The sequence below is a fragment of the Danio rerio genome, chromosome 17, assembly GCF_049306965.1.
Source record: "Danio rerio strain Tuebingen ecotype United States chromosome 17, GRCz12tu, whole genome shotgun sequence".
In the NCBI taxonomy this organism is placed as follows: Eukaryota; Metazoa; Chordata; class Actinopteri; order Cypriniformes; family Danionidae; genus Danio; species Danio rerio.
In genome coordinates, this window is record NC_133192.1 from 56,425,332 (window position 1) to 56,446,420 (window position 21,089).

The 21,089-nt window shown below is 38.0% G+C and overlaps 1 protein-coding gene across 5 annotated transcripts in view; it reads right to left on the bottom strand.

The window, feature by feature from the left end:
* The window catches only part of otofb (otoferlin b), a 59,734-nt gene extending 48,938 nt beyond the window's left edge, over positions 1–10,796 (bottom strand). For all 5 annotated transcript variants that reach the window (XM_073927628.1, XM_073927629.1, XM_021467487.3 and 2 more), the window contains exons 1-10: positions 9,231–10,796; positions 8,480–8,564; positions 7,594–7,696; positions 6,051–6,105; positions 5,548–5,679; positions 5,355–5,417; positions 3,672–3,756; positions 3,434–3,593; positions 1,686–1,872; positions 759–945 (exon numbers count right to left, since the gene is read on the bottom strand). In XM_073927628.1, the coding sequence (XP_073783729.1) occupies positions 759–945; positions 1,686–1,872; positions 3,434–3,593; positions 3,672–3,756; positions 5,355–5,417; positions 5,548–5,679; positions 6,051–6,105; positions 7,594–7,696; positions 8,480–8,528 (1,021 nt within the window). In that variant the 5' untranslated portion in view covers positions 8,529–8,564; positions 9,231–10,796. The remainder of the gene's footprint in view (positions 1–758; positions 946–1,685; positions 1,873–3,433; positions 3,594–3,671; positions 3,757–5,354; positions 5,418–5,547; positions 5,680–6,050; positions 6,106–7,593; positions 7,697–8,479; positions 8,565–9,230) is intronic.
* Between the last annotated feature and the right edge of the window lie 10,293 nt (positions 10,797–21,089).

Here is a 21,089-nt window from a genome sequence, read left to right on the forward strand (position 1 = left end):
TAAAACAAGGCTGGTCAACCAACTAAAACCAGCCAACTAGCCTAGGTTTACCATGGTTTGGAAAATTTAAGGTTTTAAATCTTATATCGACCCATGCCAAGTTCAAGCCCAGCTTTTTGGTCCAAATAGAACCAGATGTGAGGTGACAATACAGTTGGGTTTTGTCGGTGCTAGTCGTTTGCTGTTGGCTTGGTGTGTCTTCAGTAATACCCTTACATCCGGTCAGCTTTTGGCACCTCGCCAATTCCATACTATCTCCACCATCCCCAACTCCTCCTAGCTCATTTCTGATATTTGTTTGTAGTATCAGGCAATTATATGGTAATCAGCCCCATGTCTCTGGCATTTACATGAATTCATAGTCAATCAAAATTGTTCATGAATGCTTTTGGGTTTCATTCTGTTACCCTATGAGAGGCTTGAGTTGCAGCTACTCTCCCCGCTCAAGCCTGCATTGAAAGAAGGCATTGGGGAGTTTTGCCCAAAACAACACTAACTACATGCTTAATATATCGATACTTATATAACAGAAGTGAATTGCCAATTTTCTGCTTATAAGTAAAAATGCCGTTTTCTCATGAGGTCAGGTTGGTGTAGGGTCACATATGATGATTTCATATAAAGTTACTGAGAATTATTATTAGTGCCAATTATTAAAAACGCCACTTTTCGATGTCAATGTGTAACAAAAAAAAAGCCATTTAAAAAGCCATACTGACTGCAAACTTATGAACGGCGTTATTTTTGCACACGGTTACCTTTGTCTCCATCATTGGCTATCTTCCGCAGGTCAATGAAGTGTGTACCGATGGCCACATCATTCACTTTGTCTGAATCCCGGATCTGGAGCTTCATCCTCCGACACAGCGGTGGAAACTGCTCGGTGAATACGATCTGCTCGTTCCAGATGGGCTCGTAGCTGCTCTTCTGAATCGAAGTTTTCCCCTAAAGAAAAACAACGACGCAAACTTCAGCTCTTTTTTTCTACGTTTACACACACAGACACATATAATCATTACAGCTAATATATTTGAGCATAGATGTACATATTTCCAATCTCAATGTTAAAAAAAAAAACAATGTTAAAGGATATTTTAGCAATATTTTGAAAGATATGTGGCATATATGACATATATTTTACATAGAGTTGAAGTCAACATTATTCGCCCTCCTGCAATTTTTTTATTCTTTTTCAAATATTTCCCAAATGATGTTTAACAGATTCAGGAATTTTTCACAGTGTTTCCTAGAATATTTTTACTTCTATAGAAAATCTTATGTTTTATTTTACAGCTAAAATTTGTACATTATTTTGGCTGGAAACTTTCAATTTTCTTTAAACCTTTTTAAGCTTAATATTTTTAGTGCCCTTAAGCACTATTTTTTTCCAATTGTCTACAGAACAAACCACTGTTACACGATAACTTGTCTCATTACCCTAACTTGCCTAATTTAACTAATTAACCTAGTTAAGTCTATAAATTGCATTTCAAGCTAAATACTAGTATCATAGACAAGTGAAATAAGTTATTAAAATGTTTAAAAATGTGCTGGAAAAAAAACAAACTTCTATTTAAACAGCACTTGAAGGCCAAATTATTTTGACGTTCATTATAATATTATTATAAGTGTAACATTTCCAATGTAGTGCACTTTAATAAACTTTCAGTAATATTTCTGCTCACCTTCTGTCCTGCAAACAGCACTTGAACGTACGGATCAACCAAGTCCTTATTTTCTCCAATGAAAGCCTTTTTGACATTTGCCATGATGCTGGTGTTCATTTTGGGCAAGCCCTCGGCTCTGTATATTTTCAGGTAGAATCTGGCCCACTGGCGCTCCGCTGGGACGTCCTCCGGCAGCAGCAGATTACTAAAATAAAAATGAAGTTTAAACTTATTTTATTTCAGTTGGTTACTACTTTTTGGAGTTGATCAGTGGTGGACGAAGCAGGCACTTGAGTAAAAGTACAGAAACACTAATTTAATATTACTCCAGAAGATGCATAAAATCATCATTCATTTTTACTTGAGTCAAATTATTAGATTTTTTTTTTAAATTTACTCTGCACTGTAAAACCCAACAGTCAACTTTATCAAATGAAATGAGTGCAGCTAACTCAAAATTGACTGAAAGTTAATTCTACTCCAGTGTGGAAGCTTATGAGTAAACACCTCATTACTTCAATGTAAATGGAGTAAGTTCCCAGTACTCATATAGATTAGTTTTTGAACTCAATTGATTTGTAGCAATCGGTTTCCTCAAACAGTTTGAGTTGCCTTAACTAATTGGGTTTTACAGTACTCGATTGGTTTGAGTTCTCTTCATTTATTGGGTGTTACTGTGCTAAAATTGCTTTGTTTACTCAAATGGATTAAGTTCACAGTACTCATTAGGATGTTTTTGTTTTTACTTAAATGGTTTGTTGCAATCAGTTTTCTCAAATGGTTTGAGCTACCTTAACTTTTTGGGTGTAATAATGAAAGTATTTACTGACGATATTACAAGAAAGTTGATTTACCAAATCTAACTCTGATTTGAATCACTGAGCTGTTAACTGGAGACGCACTCTGAATGGATCATTTCAATCAGTGAGTTGATCACTAAGGACTCACACTGAATGGATCCTTTGAATCAGTGAGTTGTTTATTGGAGACGCACTCTGAATGGATCATTTGAATCAGTGAGTTGTTCACTGGAGACTCACATTGAATGGATCATTTGAATCAGTGAGTTGTTTAGTAGAGACTCACTCTGAATGGATAATTTGAATCAGTGAGTTGTTTAGGAGAGACTCACTCTGAATGGATCATTTGAATCAGTGAGTTGTTCACTGGAGACTCACTCTGAATGGATCATTTAAATTAGCGAGTTGTTAACTGAAGACACACATGGAACGGATCATCAGTGAGTTGATTTCTGGAGATTAACTCTGAACTGATCGTTTGAATCAGTGAGTTAATAACTGGACATTAACTATGAACTGATCATTTGAATCAGTGAGTTGATTATTGGAGACTCAATCTGAATGGATTATTAGAATCAGTGAGTTTCTTTACTAGAGACTCACATCGAATAGATCATTTCAATCAGTGAGTTGTTTACTGGAAACTCACCATGAATGGATCACTTGAATCAGTGAGTCATTTACAGGAAACTCACTCTGAACGGATCATTTGAATCAGTGAGTTGTTTACTGGAGACTCACTCTGAATGGATCAAATGTCAGTCCAATTAATTTTTCAGTGTAATTTGTGTAAACTAATTTAACATGCTAACTGGTACAATTCAGCTTGTTCACAAATTAAACACCACTATCTCATCTCTCCACTCCAAATTAGGAAATGTAGAGTAAAAAGTACACTCTATTGTTTTAGAATTTAGTGAACTGGAGTTAGCCTATAAGATTAACAACTAATACAGTGCTTTATACCTCTCAATGTCGTCCTCATCATTTTCATTGGCTTTGTGTGGAGTTTTAATTGTGTCGCCCTTCGCCACAACAGCAATGTCACACTTGACATAGCCCTTCAATCCGGCAGTGATGTCTTCGGGATCACATAATGTGGCCCATTTGTGGAAGAACTGATGGTCTGTGAATCAAAAATTAAGTCAAATCTCTATATCTGAGTGAAATTGAGAGACTGATATGGAAGGATTACAGTGTTTACCAGGTTGTGTGTATATAGTGCCAACATCAAGCTTAAAACTCCCGACCAGCGTGCCGCTTCGCAGAAGATTCTTCGAATGGATCACCTGTGTGAACGCAGTATTTTAAAACATGCTAATGCTAGGGAGATTTACGCTAAACAATAAAGACCACAGTAAACGAAGTGAAGCTTATGTTGCTTAATGCTAAACGATAAAGTGAACACTTTAATTTCGTAAAATGTCCACATGCGTATTTTAAATCTTAAAATCATATATTTTAAATAGAAAACTGTATTTGCGCATTATTTATTATATGCGATGAATTACCACTTTACTTTTCTTGAAGATATTTATATCTTATATCTATTTATATGTTACATGACCAACATTTTTTAATCGTCGCCAGAAAGCTTTTTTAACACTATGTTAGCATTAATTGGAATGTTTTAACATGCTTTTATGACATGGATAACATGGAATAGCACTTTAGCACAAGACTAGCATAAGTATGCATTTTCACATGTTGTTTACTATGTTTTAAAAGTACTCTAAAGCACTTCTACATTTAAACTACATAACTTTATTTATTTTTTTAGGGGTTTCCCCCTTTATTCGATAGGACAGTACAAAGAATTGACAGGAAAGCATAGGGAGGGGAATGATCGGCATAGGACCACGAGGCGGGATCGAACTCGGGTCGCCGTGAGCACAGTGCATGTGCATGAGTGCGTGTCGATGCACTAACCGACTATATAACTTTATTTTTATTTGATTCCATTTTTAATGTAGTTGTCCGACAAGTTGACACTGAAGTAAATGATTTTAATGTATATTTTTTCATTAAAGAGATCACATAAAAATAAAACTTTCCCCAATTACTTAATCACTTCAAGTGATTATAAACCTTTATGAAATGAATATATTTTGACGAAAGTTAACATTGACATCCATAGGGAGGAAAAAACAAATACTATGGAATTCAACCGTTACAGGTTTCCAGCTTTCTTCAAATTATCTTCATTTGTGTTCAACCGGAAAAAACGAAACAGATTTGGAACAAGTGAATGGAGAGTAAATGATGACAAAAGTTTCGTTTTTAGTTGAACTATGCCTTTAAAAAATATGCTAAGTTACATATTATATACATTACATTTTTATTATTAATTAAATTATATATTCTAAACCAGCGGTTCTCAAACTTTTTTTCATCAAGTCCCACCTCAGAAAAAAAATAGTCTCTCCAAGTACCACCATAATGAGCAGTATTGAAATACGTAGCGTAGTAGACCAAATTAAGCAACTACAGCTCAGCACAGTTAAAAAACGTGTCAGATTAATTACTATTATTACGAATATTTATTTTTGTCAGCCACTTTAAACATTATAAATAGTCTGAACGTTAAGACTGTACTGTGCTTATGTAAAAAAACAAAAAGAAAAACTAAAAACGTCAACATTTAAATTAAAATGTGCTTTTAAAAGTTAAAAATGGCAGGTTACTGTTCTTAAAAAGTAAAAAGAAAACGGCCGTACTTAAATGTAAAGTATTAACATATAGTATATATGGGCTATATGTTGTCATATTCATATACAAATCATTTTGATACATTTTTAAATATATGTAGCATTTACATATGACATATTTGATTCCTCCACTTACCACTAGAAGGAAGCTCGCGTACCACTCATTCAATGCTACTTACCGACACTTTCAAGATTTTGTCGAACATCACATCAGGAGGAACGTGGAAGTCAAAAACGAAGTACTAGAATAAAAATGTTAAATGTTAAAACCCTTACAGTTCAGTGGACAACATGCAACACTATATACAGTATACTATGTTCATTACAGTTCCACAGGACAATATCACAATCACAAAATAAAGAGTAACACACCTCATTGTAGTAAGGGCAGTTGGTCGACTCCTTCATTGAAGTGTATTTTTTATCATCACCAATTTCTACACACACCACTGGATCCATGTTCAAGCCCACCAGCTGTCGAGCCTCTATCACAGTGACACTGACCTGGATGGTAAAGTGATACTCAGTTTAGCATTAAAACATAATTGTTGATGTCTGTATATTGTATCTAAATAATAAATATGGGTGTCTGATTTTGCCAAGTATGATGTGATCATGGAATAACATCTATGTTGATCCTGGAAAGTCATTTTAGTGGAGAAATATAATCCTATTCCCGACCCTTAAACCCAACCCTAACTTTAAGTTATTCCCAAAACCAAAGGGGGATAATAGTTGCATAAAAATTATGTAGAAGTACACAATTTGTAAGAGTAAATTTAACATTAACTCTAAATGTATCCCTTAATTCTGTCTTATAAGCTTTATGTTAATCTTTCTGTGTCAAAAATAGCAATTTGCTGTAAACAACATACTTGGAAATCCATTGGTCTTCCAGCACTAGGCTCAATCTTGATGTCAGGCTTTGATCTAAAACATTTAGGACAGTTTTGGATTAAGAAAGAAGAGTTAGTCAAGATTTTAAAAAAAATAGTTAGTCAACCCACAGTGCTATATTAGAAAATGAGACCTTTATTTTTGGTGTCTGTAAATACAAGGTATTTACAAAAAAAACCCCTGAAACATTTAATTTCATTGGTTAAGTTTGGGGACAGGTTCAGTGGGTTGGGTTGGATTAACGCTTGGTTAAGGCTGGGGATAGGTTCAGTGGGATAGGTTAGTTTAAGGGTGCTTTCACACCTGTGAATCGATTCAGTTGTTCCGAAACAGAGATTACAATTGTTACATTGTTACTCTTTGCTCTTGGAGCGGTTCGCTTTCACACTGCAAAGTTTCGAATCGGACCAAAAGAGCTAAAACAAGTCACGTGCGAATAAACTCTCCTTACATTGGTCAGAGTGTCAGGGTTTATTTTGCAGTGTCCCGCTAAACTGTCAGGAGAGGTGGTGGTTTGGTGGTGATTGACAGGGTGCGCGCGCGACATGTCTGAGGAGAGATGCGGTGGGGAGGGGTGAGAAGGGTGCGCGACAATCCCTATTTGAGGGCCGGGAGGGAAACGCAAGATTACCAGGAGATCATCACTCGTTTGCGGGCATCCGGAGACTCGTGAAACTTCCCGCCATACTCATAATTCTCTCTTCATATAGCCGTAAGCCAATTACATATCCATAAAACACTGTGATATAACCGTGCTCGGATCGGATCGCTTTCTCACTGCAATCGAACTGCTCCAGGGTTCGTTTCAATCGAGCCGAGACCACCTCATTCAAGCGATCTCAGAGCGATTACTTTGGCGCGGAACAGAGCGCGATTGCTCTGTTCACATATGCCAATCGAACCGCGCTAACTTGGCAAACGAGACACGTTCCGAAACAAAAGTGTAGGTGTGAAAGCACCCTAAGAGTTGGGTCGGAATTGTAACAGGTAGTTTTGAGGTTTTTAAGGTTGGGGACAGGTTCAATGAGATGAGGTGGTTTAAGAGTTGGTTGTTTGGGGACAGGTAGGTTTGAGGTTTGGGGACAGGCTTAGTCGGATAATTTGTACAAAAAGATTTGCTGGTCAGATGCAGAAGTAGCACAGTGGGGTAATGCAGAAGAAAAGCATAAACTAAAAGTAAACAAACAAATTATTATTATTTAGTTTATATTTATCATTATATTTATATTTATAATTCTTGATGTCAACCGACCTAAAGGGTACCTTAAAGTTGAGGACAGGTTCAGTGGGACAGGTAGGTTTAACGGTCAGTCAACAGGTTAATTGCAGATGTAGTTACATTTATAAGTACAATTTAAAGAAATGTCTATCTACACAATATGTTTTGAACTCAATTATTAATTTGCAAAATGTCTTTTAAATTACTTATAATTTGTATTTTTATTAATTTATAAATTAATTTATAAACATATCATGTTTGATACAGAGTCATGTGACTGTAATGAGATCATCTTTGGTCACCTCTTGTTGGAGACATTGGTGGTGACAGCAGTCACGGATGCCAGTGAGATGGTGTCAGGGTCAGGCATCCTCATGTCCTCCGTCTCCAGAATGGCCGGTTCATCTGAACAAAACAAATATGAGGAGACATCGATATGACCAGCTTTTTAGTTAATTAATTCACTATAAACACATTAAAATTTTAAAATAAAAAGTTAAATACACACATAAAATACATACAGTTAAAGTCAGAATTATTAGCCCCTTCTAAATTTTCCCCCAATTTCTAATCATTATAGTTTTAATAACTCATTTCTAATAACTGATTTATTATCTTTTTGCCATGATGACAATACATAATATTTGAGATGTTTTTCAAGATACTAGTATTTATCTTAAAGTTACATTTAAAGACTTAACTGTGGTAAAGTTAGGGTAATTAGGCAAGTGATTTGTTCTGTAGACAATCCAAAACAAATATTGCTTAGAAGGTCTAATAATATTGTTCTTTAAATGGCTTAAAAAAAAAAAAAAAAAAAAAAAAAAAATATATATATATATATATATATATATATATATATATATATATATATATATATATATATATATATATATATATATATATATATATATTCTAGCTGACATAAAACAAATAAAGACTTTCTCCAGAAGAAAAAATATTGTAGGAAATACTGTGAAAAATTCCTTGCTCTGTTAAACATCATTTGGGAAATGAAATTCACAAGAAAATTATATTAAATAATTTTGACTTTAACTGAATATATAACAAATAAAATAATATTGCATAATCATTACATATCTTCATTATTTACAATGTCTGAAGTAATACTGTTAAAGTATTCATAATCCAGATATGTTCACATAATTTAATAAAAAAATGCTTCACCTTGACCTTTGCCATCATCCTTGGAGGAGCGATGCTTATTACGCTTCATTGTTATGAGCTTGACGTATCCTCTGCGTATGTAAACCTTTTGAATATGAAAATTCAAGTTAAAAAATCTCTCAATTTCAATAAATTCACATTACATTCAAGCTTTGCATTATATTCAACGACAAACAGCAATAGCCAGCCTAGTATTTTGCCCTCAATAATGAAATAAAGCCAACTAACCTATTAATAATTTGCATATACATAAAGAATTGAATTAGCCCTGAATTCATTTGCATAATCAGCATACTCATAGACATGCATTAAAAACATATTGATTACCTTGAAGTTTTAATAATGCATGTTGTAAATGAGAAAGAAAAAAGGAACGATGAAAGAAACTGAGCATTACTAACTACTCCGTTGGCTTCATCTAAAAACAACTAACTTTTAAACAACCAAAACAAGAGTCTCCTCATATAAAGTCAATAGTATTTATTAGTATTACTAGTTTTTCTTTAAAAATACATATATTAACCATACCCTGTCTCTGGAGCATCCTAAATTAATTCACAAAACATTTTATCCCACTACTTACAGCACATTCCCCATTATATTCTACGTTTTCTTGAATACGTCAAACACCACAACGGATATGCTGTATCCATATTGCGCTGTTATTAAGTTACAAACACAGGATTGCGATATTTGGCTTTCCGTGACACACAAACCCAAACGAAAGTCGGATGAAATGCTGTCGACTCACCGTTCAGCAGCCGTTTTCTGCTTCTCAATCACATCGAGGAGTTTGCAGGATCGGACAAACTGGGTCCAGTCTTGAGGCGTCTTTAAAATAGCAAGTCTAGAAAGCCATTATTGACATTTGGAAGGCAGAAACGGAGAGGCCACAAAAGTAACTCAAAAAGAGTCTGGTTTGGTCTAAGCCTGGAGATGGTTGGGAGAGATGTGATATGGCCATGAATACTGAATGAGTGCTGAACCCGAGACACTGGTAACTAGAACTAGTTCCTGATGAGAGAGAGATCGTGTGGGATTTTGACAGGCTGCTACTCTGGGGATGGTTCTCAAAAACCTGACAAGCTAGGTAAAAGCAGCTAAACGGTAAAACTGCTGGAGAAACATGTTGTATAGGTTGAACATAATCCTGCTCATCTGGAACTCTGACCAGTTATGGACTGTATGCAACACTGAACGATGCTTTCTGCCAACATATCACAATATCAACTTGATTTCAGCAAATAGCAGTGCAGTGTGTTGACATATTCCACTTAAAAGTTTGAAGGCATGGTAAAAAGGAGAATAAACTCTGAACTTTAAATATTGTTTTCTGTCCCTGCTGAACAATCCAGCTTAAACCAGCCTTGGCTGGTTGGCTGGTTTTAGCTGGTCGACTAGGCTGGTTTTAGAGGGGTTTTGGCCACTTCCAGGCTGGTTTCCAGCCATTTCCAGCCTGGTCTTAGCTGGTCAGGCTGGGACATGACCAGCTAAAACCTGCTTGACCAGCCTAGCCAAGCTGGGAGTCCAGCCAAAACCAGCTATATCCAGCTTAAACCAGGCTGGTCAAGCTGGTTTTAGCTGGATTTGGCTGGTCATTTTCCAGCCTGACCAGCTAAGACCAGGCTGGAAATGGCTGGAAACCAGCCTGGAAATGGCCAAAACCCCTCTAAAACCAGCCTAGTCGACCAGCTAAAACCAGCCAACCAGCCTAGGCTGGTTTATGCTGGATTTTTCAGCAGGGGTGTCTAACTGGAATCCATTGGAAAAGAATGATGGGTTCCCCACAATTCAATTGAATCAAAAAAGAATGCAGTTATGTTAAATTAAGTAGATAAATTTAACAAAACAAGTTGGTTGGACTAAGTCCAAACTCGGTCCAGGAGGTCAGGGGTCCATTCTTCATACGTGGATTATTCAATTAGCTGGATTTGGTTATTGACAAACCTGGGTATTTTCAAAACGGCCGTTTGTCCACATAAAAGGGCAGTATCTGGTGATTGAAACCAAAGCTTTCTGGAAACTCCGGCAAGGGTAAATATATTCAGAAACTCCAGGTACAGTGTGTTCATGTGCAGGGACGGACTGGGACTAAAAATCAGCCCTGGCATTGTAGCCACACCAGCCCACATTACCACATCGACACAGCCCCACCCAAGGACACGCACATTCACTACTTAAATTTGTGTACAGATGGTAAAATGATATAAGCAGTACTTATTTAAGAGATATTTAAACATTTAATGTATGTGACTGAAACAAAAACAACCCATTTATATACGCAATCATGTCATTCATTTTCTTTTCGGCTTAGTCCCTTTATTAATCTGGGAATCGCCAACTTATCCTGCATGTTTTATACAGTGGATGCCCTTAAAGCTGCTACCCATTACTGGGTTACCCAATTCCCAATTGGCCTACCCAATTCACCTATAGCATGTGTTTGGACTTGTGAAGGAAACCAGAAGGAAATCCACACGAACATTCAAACTCCACACAGAAACACCAACTGACCCAGATGAGGCTCAAACCAGCGACTTTCTTGCTGTGAGGCGACAGCACTACCTACTGCGCCACTGCACTGCCCCCTTTCGAGACTAGTTCAGTTAATTTTATGTAACTGGCAATGTCTGACTTGACTGCCTTTCCCTTTTTATGGTCCATCTATGACTATTAGCTTGCGTTGCACTCACTGTTTGTTTGACATTCTTGCCAAATTTTGATTATGTCTGCGTAACCTCAGATTGGGTCGGCCCATCTCGAAACCAGCCGGTTGTTGCTGATTGGGCCAATGCTTAACATTTACTATTATTCTTACTATTATCACTATCGTCATCATAATATTCACATCTCGCACGAGATAAAAGCTGCCTACATTGAAAACAATAATACATATGAAAAAAATAATAATAATAAAAATAGCTGACTGGCCCACATTTAAAAAATGGTCCGGCCCTTCTGGCATTTGCCAGAATTGCCAGATGGCCAGTCCGCCCCTGTTCATGTGGACACTACAATCAGAGTTTTCGCGTCATGATGTCAGCATGCATGCTGATTTCTCTTGTCTTTTTTTTTCTGGCTTTTCACCTTTATTGGATAGGACAGTAGAGAGAATTGACAGGAAAGCATGAGAAGCAGAGAGGGGGATGGATCGGCATTGGACCGTAGGTGGTAATCGAACAGAGTGCATGTGTCAATGCACTAACCACTACACCACTGGCACCAACCTGATTTATCTTTTCTAATTGGCCAGCACAACTGGGGGCACACTAAACTTAGAAGATACAAATGAGGCAAATCCCACTAGTTAATGGCAATCGCATTGTGTATTCCATGTCGTTCGCACCATGGGACGGTAATACGCCGATTTTTTCTCACTTTTGCATTAACCTGTAGGCAATTTACTCTCAAAAAATATTTAATTCCCCATTTGTAAAACCAGCATACAAACTTCCCAAATTTAATGAAGAGAAGATTTTTTTCAACACATTTTTAAACAGAATAGTTTTAATAACTACTTTCTAATAGCTCATTTCTCTTGTGTTTGCCATGATGACAGTAAATTATATTTCAATGGCATTTTTGCAAGATGCCAGTATTCAGATATTCAAATGCGTTTAAACTGGGTTAATTAGGTTAAAGTTCAATTAAGTACCCAGCAGGCACCTTGATGTGAAAATGACATTAAAAACAAATCAAAAATCAAAAAGTGTAAAAATTTTATTTGGAATTTAAGCTTTCAGATGAATAAAACTTTTCTTATATTGTGTTTTTGTGGCATTACTTTGATGGTCAAAAAGTGCATCAGTGTGTGAATGCCAAATGTTTTGCCTTTTTTTTTCCTTACATACTTTTTGTCGTCATGCTTGATGTCAATTTGATGCTGTTCCAGACAAACTGAAAGAGAAAAGCCTTTCCACAGAACAAAAAACATAATAGGAAGTACTATCAAACATTTCCTTGCTCTGTTAAACGTCAATTCACTCATTCATTTTTCTTTAGCTTTGTCCCTTATTCATCAGGGGTCGCCAAAGCAGATTGAACTGCCAACTATTCCAGCATATGCCCTTCCAACTGCAACCCAGTATTCGGAAACACCCATTCAATAGTTCACACTTAGCTGATTGATTATAAACCTTGTTTGTCATGCTGTCCCGAAAGAGAGCCCTGAGCTCATAAGATCCTCGAGCCCGGGGCTCCCTCCTCTTTGCAGGGTGAGAGGGGAGTTTGAGCTCAGGTAGATCTCGAGAACTCCCCTGCTGTAGCATCTAATGAACAGATAGTGATTCCTCTTATATCTTATAAGATAACTACTTACTAGGAGCATGTCTATGGTGCTGATTAGTCATTTAACTTAAGTTGCATGTTTTTGGACGGTGGGAGGAAACCTGAGAATCCAGCGGAAATCCACGCGAGCATGGGGAGAATGTGTAAACTCCACACAGAAACGTTGTCTGGCTTGGTAAGAATTAGAGCCAGTGACCTTCTTGCTGTGAGGCAACAGTGCTAACCACTGGGCCATCCATCTAGGAAAGGAGGAGGAGTAGGGGTGGAAGGGGGGATTCTTCAAAGCAAAGACGGCTGTTATATGGAGCTTGGGGTATTTATAGTGGCTTAGGAGTCGTCTGATTGGTGAATCCTAAATTGACAACCCCGGCTCATTGTGGAAACGTAGCCCCGTGGACGTTTCTGTGGACTGCGAGATACGTCCCGGGAGGTACGTATTCGAACGTTTTTTGTTTTTGCGGATCCGCGAGAGGCCGCTGTGCGCACTTTTTCGCGTCTCGGGCGCCTCTCGGGAGCGCGAACCGTTCGCGCCCGCGCCGTTCTCGCGCGAAAAGCTGCCGGATCGGCCGACCTCCTCTTCCTCCTTCTCCTCCTTCTTGTCATGATGGTCAGTGACCACCGGAGGGCGCTGTAGTTCACAGACTTTGAGAATTGACTACAGCGCCCAAAAGACTACAAGTTCATACATACCATGCGCATTACACCCGGTCCACGTACACTGATTGGCTCACAGCTGTTCCTGTTTCCTGTTAATTTCCTGGACTATTTATACAACCATTTCACCTCTGTTTGTCACTGCGTCGTTTGTCCATCTTGTCTCCGTGTTCCTGTAAGTTTAGAGTTTCTGAATTCCTGAGCCCTGTCTCTGTTTTTTGTTTCTTGTTTTATTGTTTATTTGTACTTTGCACTTTGAACACCTTGTTTTTCTGTTTGATGCACATTGTAATTAAAACTGCACTTGGATCCGCAACTTTTTGTTCCTGTTTGATCTTGCTAACGTGACACTTCTTCCCTAAACCCGAGCGACGGTTCGCAAAAGCCGTCCAGAAAAAAAAAAAAAAGCAAAAGCCCTCGTCTTCGATTTCGACCGCGTTTTCGGATCCCGCCGCGTTCTCGCCCTTATTTTTCGGATTCTGTTTTTCGTCTTACCTGATTTCCGGAATCGCGGTTCCCCGGACTCGATCCCGGTCGACGTTCACCGCGGCCGGCTCCTCCTCCAGGGCCTCCGCTCCGCCGACGCAATGCTGTGAGCTAAGCGGACAAACTGGTTGCATCGAGAAAGCCCTACACTCGGAGGCGAGCCAAGCGCGAAGAGGAGGAGCGGAGCGGCGCCACACCGCCCCGCAGCGTTTGCTTGAAAAAAACTAAACGCGTCTGTACGTACCTCCGGCCACGTAAATCGCGGTCTCCACAAACGTCCGCGGGGCTACGTTTCCAGAATGAGCTTGGGTTGTAAATTGAATAATGTGGGACCAGCTGTGAGCAATGAAGCTCATGTGTTTGGACTGTGGGGGAAACCCGAGCACCCGGAGGAAGTCCACACAAACAAGGAGAGAACATGCAAACTCCACACAGAAACACCAACTGACCCAGCCGGGACTCAAACCAGCGACCTTCTTGCTGTGAGGTGACAGTACAAACCACTGAGCCATCCATATATTAGGAAATATTTGAAAAAGAATGACAATTTCTAATCATATTGTCTTAAACTGAAGACAGGGGAGCAATAAGATGCTTGAAGAGAAGCAAGCGTATTTGTCAAGAGACAAATCAAACTGACTCTGAGCTTAAATAATAGATGACGTCTTGTTCCAACTGCAACCTCGCAGACTAGCTGACGACAAGTAGCTTTGGAAACCTAGTCGTGTGCTGATCTACAATGCAAATTTACAGAAACATGACACTGACTCGATGACTTGTTCATAAAACTCTAATAAAAATAGCTTAAAATTCAGGAATTCACTTAAGCAGACTGTTTAAAGAAGCACATATTCACCTTAAAGATCAAAGACCCTGTTTTAAAGAGAAAAAAGTGTCTCAGTCCATTCACGTCTCCACCATAACAGTTGTCTAAATCTGCGTTCGACTGCCACATAATAATAAGTTCTGCTTACATGATGCAAACGATAAAATGTGCATGAAGCAAAACACCTGCATTGTGTCTCCTCCATCAACAATGCTTTTGCGAACAGTGTATAATACAAGTTCTTTTGAAAAGTCCGGCTAAAGTAATCAGCTCATGAATAACACATGCTGTTTGTAAGGTATACGTTTAAGGTCTAAAGTTGCCTGTATCCAGTGAAATGGCTTCAATTATTAACTGGTGCCAATCAGTGTCGAATGCGTCATCCTCAATGAGGTCGCATCATTTCTATTATCATGACATGCATGCTTTGTTAGCTGATAAAAGGCCATATATTAAATAAACTAAGCTGTATGAGGTGTTTTTGTGTTTACAGTATTCATATAAGACCTGCACTTTTATTTTTAAATGTATTTTTGACTTTTTTGTATTAAATATATTTTAAAATTCTTGGAGCCAGTGTAATATGGTTGGCATTTCGTCTTTATTAGAGGTTTGAAATGAACTGTATTGTGCTTTTTTCTGTATTAAGGGATGACAGAATTGCTAAAAGCCTCATACTTTTGCACAAATCTATCTAGCTTAAAGATTTAGAACAAATGCCTGGTTATTGCTTTTGGGTTATGTGGAAAAAATTATTATTATTTTTTTTTACTTTTGTGTCTTTATTTTCTATCAGAAAAATATTTAGACTAACAACAGATTAATCAATCTTTCTCTTATGTATGAGATCACATATTGACCAGACACACTTCCTCTTTTTTACTGTGCTGCATACTTTTTTTAAGGAACATGCTGACAAGATGGAAATAGCAGAATAAGTTTGGGGGCCCTATCAAACACCCGGCGCAATGTGGTGCAAGGCGCGGCGCAATACTTGTTTGCTAGTTTCAGCTTGGCGCAAGAGTCGTTTTGAGGCGTTGCGCTACACTGTTTAAATAGCAAATGCATTAGCGCTCATTTGTGCACCCATAGGCGTTCTGGTCTAAAAGGGAAGGCGCTCTGAGGCGCACTGCTGGCGCGTCGCTATTTTGAGAAACTAAAATATATTTTTCAATAGACCAAAACTAACCCGGTCTAAACTCCAGCGCAGAGTTGCGCCTCGCTTACACACTGCTTAATACACACAAGAGAGCAATAGGCAAATATCTTTACATATGAAAAAATGTAAATATTAAGGATATATATAGGATATAATAAGAATAGATATAGGATATAAATATAAAGGATTAAAATATTACAAAACATATTATTTTCTAGCCTACATAAATATGAAAAATCACTGCTTTTATGTCTTCTTCATCTCGGGAGGCTTTTTCAGTTCATTCATAACAATTTGCTTTTGTATAATGTTATTATTATTAGCAGTATTATTTATTATATCCATATTTATATTTGTTTTATTAAAAACAAGCTTAGATTTGTCCACCTGTCAGGTTTTAGACCATATGGGGCACAGCATGTGTTTTAGGATATAACTCAGGTTTTTGAGCACACTTCGTTATTATTGTTCATTTATTCGTTTGCTGAAAATTAGAACTGAATTTAGAAATAGTTTTGAAACAAATATTTGCGCTTAACAAACAAAATTAATTATTTATAGACTAATTGATGTCTGTGCGTAAAGGTTTCCCTATCCAAGAGCCAAAGTGAAAGTAGATCCATTATCTCTCATTCTCACGCAGTAGATGCTCTGTTTAACAGTTTTCTGTAAAAAAAAAAAACTGTGAACTGTTTGCTTGTGAAATGCTCAGTTTTTCCACTTAGACTTACTTCACGTCCTATAAATAGCAAATGCGCTTATGGCGCAATGCAGCTGGCTCTTAAAGGGAATGGGAGATGAGGCTCTAATTGGTTTATTCTCAAAACACACCTATAACTCATTAAGAAAATAAACTCAACCCTTTTAGACTATGCGCCACGGCGCAAAGCGGATTTTCCCATCCGTAAATTAGCAAAAATGCATTCTGACACGCCCTAAAAGCGTTTGCGCCCTGCGTTTTGCGCTCTGCGCATGGACCATCAAATTAGAGCCCAAAGTCTAGACATGTCACAAGTTGTCATGATGCTTGTAGAAGTTGTGAAATGCATTGAAGATGCACGTAATTGTTCAGTTCTGGTATGCAGAGAAGGGTTGCAGAAAGAGGAAGTATGTCTGTGGTACAGGAGCCAAAGGACTGTAGACTGATAAGTGACGTTAAACCAAAACTCCACCTGTTCATATCAGTTGTGTATATATGCTGGAGTCAGGGAAATGTATGTGAGTTGCGAACCTCTTGAATGTAATTCTTGTATTGCATTGGGGTAACGTAACCCAGAACTCTGTCATCGAATTATTCATTTGTATCTAATAAATTACTATTATTTTTGGCATTGAAGAAAACCATCTCCTGGCCTTTTCTTATTGAACACGCATGGAACTGGCTTAATTTTCCAACAGTTAACTGTACCTTCATTCATTCATTTTTCTTCGGCTTAGTCTCTTTAATTTATCAGGGGCCGCCACAGCAGAATGAACCACCAGTCTTGTTGTCGATCCCAGTTGTAAAAGCAACAAATAAAAAAGTGGCAGCAGATAAATCATCTGTTGAACTGCATCCCAATCATCCCAAGATTCTCACAGATATCAGTCAAGTTTGGTGAAGAAAAAAATCATGGCTCGAGGTTACATTAAGTTTGGGGGGGTACGAGAGATCTGCAGAGTGGATGATCAAAATCAACAGTCTGAGGTATCACGACATCTGTGCTGCCCATTACATTACAAACCACAGGAGAGGGACAATTCTCCAGCAGGAGAGCGCTCCTTCTCATACTTCAGCCTCCACATCAAAGCTCCTGAAAGCAAAGAAGGTCAAGCTGCTCCAGGATTGGCCAGCCCAGTCACCAGACATAAACATTATTGAGCATGCCTGGGGGAAGATGAAGAAGGAGGCATTGTAGATGAACCCAAAGAATCTTGATGAACTTTCTTTGCCATTCCAGATGACTTTATCAATAAGTGATTTGAGTAATTGCAGAGATTGCAGTCATTCTTTATCCACTGCAGCATGACTTTATATTCTGTACTCTACATTATTTCTGCTAAATGACAAGACTTTTGTTTGAGCAAAGTCAGACCTTACTGTCCTAATTAAACCATTAAAAATCAAGGCATGATAAGCGTAAACTAGAGGCCTTTGCCTTTCATTTAAGCCACTTCTGATACCAAATGATCAGCTAGAAGTCAAGTTATTATTTTTATATTACTCCTAAAACTTGGATAGGCGACAAGACTTTTGTCAGGTAGTGTAATATTCAGGTCTGGACTCTGTGTGAACTTTGTTTCATCAGCTGTTTTCTCCCCAGATATGATTAGCAGTGTGTTTAGGATCATTGTCATGCTAAAAAATAAAACTATTAAAAAATTAGGTGCTTTCTAGTCTGAATGCAAGGTTTATTATGAAGAGAATGGTGAGGCGAGCAACAGTCAACACAAGAGCAAACATATATATATGGTCAATCCAGAGTTGTGGTCGATAGACAGGCAGGTGGTCAGTACAGGCAAGCAGCAGCCAACGCAAATAAACAAACAAGGCGAGGGTCAAAAACACGGCAAGAAAAACGCGTCGTCATGCTCATAAACAGTATAACAAGACTCAGCACAGATGTGTGTGTGTGTGTGTGTGCGTGCTGTATTTAAAGTTCTAGTAATCAGTCTTTGACAATCCTCCAAACTGTGTGTTTGCAATCAGTCAGGATCAGGAACTGGTGTGAGTGTGTGTGGTGCATGACTGGAACTTGTTGTCCATATATTGGCGGATTTGTAGTTCTATGCGATCTATGTGATCTGTAAGGATTAGATCACTGGTGATTGTGACAGTTTGTGTTGGGCCAACATGAGGGAATTCTGTTAACTTGAACGTATTAGTTTTTAAAAATTGAAGTGGACTAAACAAAAAACAATTAAGTGGTCCCAAAACAAACTCAAAGAATTGTGTTGTTTCAACTCATTCTAAATAAATAGCTTGAACAACCAGAAATGGTCCTTTTTGAGTGACTATGATCACATTCAAATGCTAAATATGTGCTTTATTTAGTGTTTAGTGTTACCAGTCTGAGTTTAAACACCATTTAACCTGACATTTTACTTAAAAGTTTACCTCAGATATTAAAAATAAAATACCTAGCGAACATAGTTTGAACATGAAGGCAAGAACTTTGCAAACCAACAACTTTAGGGAACTGAAACGACATGAGGGACAGTAATTAATACCAGAATTTTACTTTTTTGAGTGAACTAACCCTGAAACAAACTCAGATGAAGAGCGATGTTATAATTATGATTTTGCAAATAGTACAGATTATTTGCTTCCAAAAAATAAGGTTACAGAATAGAGGTTACAGTAAATATAAATGAGCGTGTAACTTAGTCTACAGACTGACACCTTTCACAATGTCATCCAGGGCGAACCAGAGCCAACCTGATAGCAGGCTGCAATCTTATCCGCTCTCTCTCTCCTGAAAGGCCTTTCTTGGCTCTGGACTTATTATCCTAATCTCTTTGTGCTCCAGTGCCTCGGCGGCTGTACCATCTGACTGTGGTGTAGTGTATCGCACTAATCTATTCCTCCGGTGTTTTTACATGCTATTGGTCTGCTGTGGCCTGTGGCAGAGCTGGGTTGAAGCCAGTATAACACATCTCAGTGAATGATAATGACGTATTATTTAGCTATTTTAGATCTATATAATTAGACACTTCGCATCAGTCACCAATGTAACTAAATGTGTTATTTAGTTATTTCTTAAAGAAAGTGATGTGAAATATGTTGCTTTTTGCATTTTTAAAAAAAAAAAGTAGGATTAAAATGGTAATTTCCAACGCAATCTGACGGGAATTCGTAATATTTTCATTTAGTGGCTAATTTGTATGAATTCGTACGATTTAATTCGTACATTGTAGTACGATTTGCTTATCCCCCAATGACGGTTGGGTTTAGGGGTGGGGTTAGGTGCCACGCCTCCTTTTTAAAATCGTACAATTTCGTACGACTAAACTTGTACGAATTAGCCACTAAACTGGAAAAACATTTTAGTACAATTTGCTCTTCCCCCAATGATGGTTAGGTTTAGGGGTGGGGTTAGGTGCCACGCCTCCTTTTTAAAATCTTACAATTTCATACGACTGTACTCGTATGAATTAGCCACTAAACTGGCAAAGCGTAAAATACTTACGTTTTCTCCTGAGATCAGGCTGTAATTTCTAACTTTTTCCCCAAAACTATTTAAGACACACACAATGTTTATTCGATGTATAATCTGCTGGACGAGCTGTGCTTCAGATGACTCTATGGCACGTGGCAACTTGAAGCGGCATTGAGCACCGCTTAGGGTTTCAGATGCTGATGGTTTCCTTGCTACTTCACTCACCGTCTGTTGCTGCTGGCAGGAGCTGTACTGGTTCGCTCATCAAATCTTAAGTAGACGGTTCATTTTCAAAACTGCAGTACCTGCTCTTGCTGTTGATGGATTTTGTGAATCTAATGAACGAGAGATGGATATAGTGTCAAAAATATAGATAAGCAGACGACAATACCAGTCTACTTTAATCTAATGCAGATACTTTAATCTAATATTTTCCAAAAGTTTGCTTTAAAAAATATATGAGGACCGGCATGGCAATTAATAATAAATTCAGTCTGACACTATACAGAAACAAATTACCATACAGAAACAAAAAATATACAGAAATGTCTATCATTTCAAGAGATAATCATAAATAGAGTGACACAAATGGCCCTAGTGAAAATGCTGATGTCCTGTTAAATGAACTGTTCAATGTATTGTTTTCAGTCATGTGATATGTATGGATCAAGTCCCAGCTTTGCCAGTGAGCATTTCTGTGTGAAGTTTGCATGTTCTCCCTGTGTTGGCGTTGGTTTCCTCCGGGTGCTCTGATTTCCCCCACAGTCTAAAGACATACGCTTTAGGTGAACTGAATAAACTAAATTGGCTGTAGTGAAAGAGTGTGTATGGGTGTTTCCCAATACTGGAACCTTTGAAATAGGACCTAAGCAGAAAGAAAATGAATGAATGAATGAATGACCCGTGTGGAGACCTGGCGGGCAAAAACTATTGGTCGGTCGTAACTAGAGCTACACTGGGATCTCCTTAGAAACAAAACACAGACCAGCCATATTACCATCTGCTTTTTCTGTCTACTATGAATATTTGGATGACATATCAACAGAATAAAACAGAGAC